This window comes from Scardinius erythrophthalmus (assembly GCF_964197995.2).
Source record: "Scardinius erythrophthalmus genome assembly, chromosome: 17".
Classification (NCBI taxonomy): domain Eukaryota; kingdom Metazoa; phylum Chordata; class Actinopteri; order Cypriniformes; family Leuciscidae; genus Scardinius; species Scardinius erythrophthalmus.
Window position 1 is genome coordinate 948,477 of NC_138237.1, and position 5,000 is coordinate 953,476.

General features: G+C 41.0%; 1 protein-coding gene across 2 annotated transcripts in view; it reads right to left on the reverse strand.

Moving 5' to 3' along the window:
* Positions 1-132: 132 nt before the first annotated feature.
* The window catches only part of brd10 (bromodomain containing 10), a 21,481-nt gene continuing 16,613 nt past the window's right edge, over positions 133-5,000 (reverse strand). For both annotated transcript variants that reach the window (XM_081391812.1, XM_081391813.1), the window contains exon 10: positions 133-3,653. In XM_081391812.1, the coding sequence (XP_081247938.1) occupies positions 553-3,653 (3,101 nt within the window). In that variant the 3' untranslated portion in view covers positions 133-552. The remainder of the gene's footprint in view (positions 3,654-5,000) is intronic.

The following is a 5,000-nucleotide window of genomic DNA, read 5'->3' on the forward strand; positions in this document are numbered from 1 at the left end:
TTTAGTTTTACCTCCAACATTGGGAGAAAAGGAAGCAAAGGGAAGCCGGCACAATCCCAACTTATTCGAATCAATGAACAGACCACACTGCAAAAAAATGCTTTTCTTACTTAGTATTTTTGCCTCGTTTCCAGTCCAGTAAAATGAGTAAATGAGTAAAATGCCATAAGATATTGTGTCTTGTTTTCTGGGGAAATAATTCAAAATTAAGAGAGTTGTTGGTCAAAACAAGCAAAATGATCTGCCAATGGAGTCAGAAAAATAATCTTGTTTCTGTTTTAATTAAGATTATTTTTTTTTACCCCAATGGCAGATCATTTAGGTTGTTTTGAGCAAAAACTCACTTAATTTTGAATTATTTCCCCAGAAAACAAGACCAAATTTCTTATGGCATTTTACTCATCTAGTAAATGCATCTTGATTTAAGAAGTTTTAGATATTTGGACTGGAAACAAGACAAAAATACTAAGTAAGAAAAGCATTTTTTGCAGCATCCTCCAGAATCACAACGGGGAACAACAGATGACCTCCAGAGAGATTTCAGTGATTCGATCACTCCAAGGTATCTGGTTTTCTCATTGGATCATTTGTGTTTAAAGTAGGTACAGTAACACTACTTGAGGAGGAACTAACCATTGACTTTGCCAACACTTGTATGCTTGAAGCTTGAACTATATTTAAAATGGCACCATCTGGACTCAACAGCAGTTTACTAGGGCTGGGAAGCATGTTTTGACCTTGTAGTGGATGGGGTGAAAGAGCAGGTTTTCCGATTGTCCCAGGTCTGATAGGTGTCATTATCACCGAGTTCATATACGGAGGAACACTTGCAATAGGAGTGGCTGGACTGGTGTTGGTTGCACCACCGATTGGTGGAACCATTGCAACTGGAAGTTTCTGCATCCGTGATATCGTGCTGTTAATGGGTGGAACGGTTACCATTGGTGAATGATGTGCAATTGAAGTTTTTATTGGGGGTACCACTTGGTTTTGGGATGGTCTTCCTTGCAAGAGCATCGGAGAAGGTGTGCTTAGTAAACCTCCTTGAAGAGGAGAGGTTTCTTTTATACCTTGTGATGGTGTAACTGAGGTTTGAAAGATTGGAAGTCTCACAATGTCTGATGATACACCAGAGCGTAGAGCTTGTGAGAGACCAGACACACTCATTGGCGTTCTTGTGCTCAGTTGTTGATTGACTCGATCTGAAAGTCCAACTTTTGGTGAGGGTAGCCTGATTGGTGTTACCAATCTCATACCTTGCACAACTGAAGGAACGGTAATAGGGGTTGAAGTGTTTGGACCTTGAGGAACAGGGGAAGCAGAACTTAAGCCTTGCAATCCTCCAGGACAAGAGTTGATGAGCAGAACATGGCTCCCAGGTGCAAGGCCTTGAGAAGGTACAACAAATCTGGTGTTATTGATCAGGAGTTGAGTTCCAGGGGCAAGTGGGGCAGTGGTATTAATCACTATTTTCTCCTGGACACTCTTGGCGGTAGAGGTCGGAGGTCGTAGCCCAGAGGTCATGACCACTGGACTCAATGAACTCAATGCAAGAGGACTGGATACTCCAGAAGAAGTTGTTTTAACCAGTGAGCGTGAAGTGCAAAGGGATGTGATCATTGGTGTCTTGTCAGTGTTCACATCAACTGGTAACGTAGTGCGTTTGTTAATAAGGCTTCCTGAATAAGAGGAAGATATAGTCGGTTTACAGTGAAGAGCATTTAATGTTGAAATTGATGAAGGTACATCCGGTTTTACAACTGATAAAAGTGCGGAAGAAGCCATGTGGCCGGTGCCTAGCGTTGAAAACGTGAGCGTTTTCCCATCAACAGTCCCAGGTACTTTCAGAGAACTTTCTGACGGACTTCTGCTTGCAACCAAACATGTCTTTTGACCAATCTGAAGTCCACTTGAAGAAGACGTCGCAGGAACTCTGGAGACGATCACAGGTGTAGTTTTCCCAGAGGCTTTGGTTGCTGACGGCATATTCTTGTTTGTACCGAGTATTCTTGACATTAACCCTGGGACACCGATGCTCTGGATGCTTGTACCAGAAGAAGTGCAGGATAAAGTTGTCCCCAACTTGGGAATGACCTTCAACGCTGGTGTACTAGTAGAGGATATGTTGACGTCTGAAGATGACGCCTCTTTTGGAACGGTAAGTGCTGAGTTACTTATAAACATGACTCTTGACCCTGGCAAAGTACAGTTTGCTGTAGTAGCGCTGACCTTTGATGCTGGCGAAGGGATATTCGGCGAAGGCGAGACGAGGAAGACCTTTTGGAAAGCAGTTCTGCTTCCCGGTAGAGGCCTCTTTTGTAGGGGTTTCGTTCCACATTCGGAGACTGTATTCTCCGGAAAGCCTTGGATGTCTTTAGAAGTTATACAGACACTTTGACTGTCTTTGCTCGTGGACAGGAGTGCGGATTTACCAGGGATTGATGTTTGGGCCAAATCATTGCTATTCTGATTCAGGGTTGATTGAGGGACAGTTCCGGGCACGAAAGTCGATGAGCCGACTCTCTTTGAGAGTGACTGAGGAGTGACTCCAAGTAAAGAATTGGCAGAAACGGTGGCCGAAACTGCTTGTGTAGTGGACGTGGAAGACTTCGACACGAGAAAGGCTTGGAGTTGTGGAGATATGGTAAAAACAGGACTTTGAGGCAACGCCCCCGTTCCACTCTCAGACGTCTGAACCTTTACCACCCCAGTGTTCCCTCCTCTGGTAGTGACAAGGATAGACTGCGAGTCTCTAATGCACACTGTCCGGAGCTCCTGCTTAGCGTCAGGTTTGGTCGGACTACTACTAGCTGATTTATTCACGGCCACCTTTGGCTCAGGAGTCTTTTTAGGCATGGCAGAACCTCCAGAAACGCTCTTTAAAGTCCTTAAATTGGGAGTAACTACAGCAGATGGTGTTCTGGCAGTGCTGGTGTCCTTTAATGGTGCCACTTGCTGAACAGGAACCCTGTTTTCCGGTATGGTGAACCCCGAAGCATTGGACAAGAACGTTGCGGTCTTAGGGAGCGATGCGGAGGCCTTATTCTCAGTGCTTTGAATCAGTAGATTTGAAGGCAGTATAACAACTTGTTGCATTGATTTTTGATCCAATATTGTCTGCGCAGAAGTGATTCCTTTCCTGAGAAGCCCAACGCCACCCGCCGTCTTGTACACCACCTGTTCAGTGCTTTCAGGTGTAGATGCTGTTTCAGGTTCAGTTGGCGAACAGGTAGTTGGTAATCGGACAGGCGGTTGAGCTACAGAAGTCTTGTTATTATCCCGCAGAATCTGAGCCATCACTGCAGCCTTAGGATGACTGATTAAGGTCACTTTGTTTCCAACACTCTTGGCCAGTAGTGCCTGGATGGGTTTGCAAGAACCCTGAAAGCTGCTCAAAGGCTGAGGCAACGCTAACACTCGAGGAATCCCTGTTGCTTGTTCCCTGGATGCAACTTCCACATTAACTTCAGATGTTAAAGAGCTCTCTGGGTCTATTTTGCCTCTTTTGCACAGGCTCGGTTCATCACTGATCGCACCGCTTTGGCGACGTCTTGAACTGCGTGTGAAGGGTCCAGAATCTGACGACTGCATGACAATTTCAGGTCTGTCAACCAGGCATCTTGATTCGTGATTTCCTAGATGATTTACACTCTCTAAAAAAAAAAGAAAGCATGGATCAGTCCAAACAAAGATTCAGGGATTGTACAGATACTGTAAAATTAAATTTCAGGACTTTTCAAGCACTACTTTTTTGGTTTTCAAGGACTAACAATATCTTTAGTATTTTTTACGGATTTTTAAAGCTCAAATTACAGATATAAGGTATTCAAAATGCAACATATTTAATAATATATATTAAATACAAAGTTTATAATGGCTATTATTGTTAAATAAATAATATTTTATATTATAATGTTGGTGTACTTCATATGGAGAAAAGGTCTGATTTTTTCTTTCATATATGTTGTATTTAAATAGGTTAAACACTTTTCAAGTACCTCTTCGTAAATATGGCTGTTTTCAAGGGTTTTCCCAGACTTAAACTTCAAAAAGTTAAATTCAAGTACTTTAAGCACCTTATACGAACCCTGAATATCACATCTATATCACAAAGCAACAGTGTAATGAATGCATATAATTGAAAGTGAGTGCTGCTCCAACAACAAAAGCAAGGATATCTGAAACACTTCCTTGAAATGAATTCATCAGGCACTTTCACCACTTTCTTTGCATTGGCAAGAGTTCTGTTACATAAACACGGTTCGTACAGACATTGTATAATCAAATTCCAGGACTTTCAAGGACTTTAAGCACTACTTTTTTTTTTTTTTTTCTTCTCAAGAACTACAATCAGAGATTGCATTTCCTTCCTTATTATCATTTAAATTCTAAAAAAGTTAAATAGATAAATAAAAATAAGCTAATAAAACAAAATGAAGTAAAAATAAAGTGCAGCACATGCAATGACTCCTGTAACTTTAACCATTGAAAGGACACTGTGACAAAGATATCGCTTTCCTTATTCAAACTGATTTATTCCGCATGAATATATGATTGAGCTGAATAATAAAAGCTGTATCATATACTTGGATATTTATATGAGCAATATCACACTCATAGCCATGAGAAATGCCTCTATATCTATGCCTCTGCAGCTTTAATTTTGTGTGAAAACGTTGTTTTATCAATAAAATTAAAAATAAATTCCCCATATATTGTCTTTCAATAATTTAAGCGCTTTTCAAGAACTTCTTCATAAAAATGGTTGTTTTTAAGGGTTTTCCAGGACATACATTTCAAAAAGTCAAATTCAAGCACTTTAAAGGAGTCCTATATAATGGCCTTTTCACAAGATGTAAAATAAGTCTCTGATGTCCCCAGAGTGTGTGTGTGAAGTTTTAGCTCTAAATACCACACAGATATTTTTATATAGCATGTTAAAATTGTCACTTTTTGAGGGTGAGCAAAAACGCACCGTTTTTGTCTCTCTCTTTAAATGC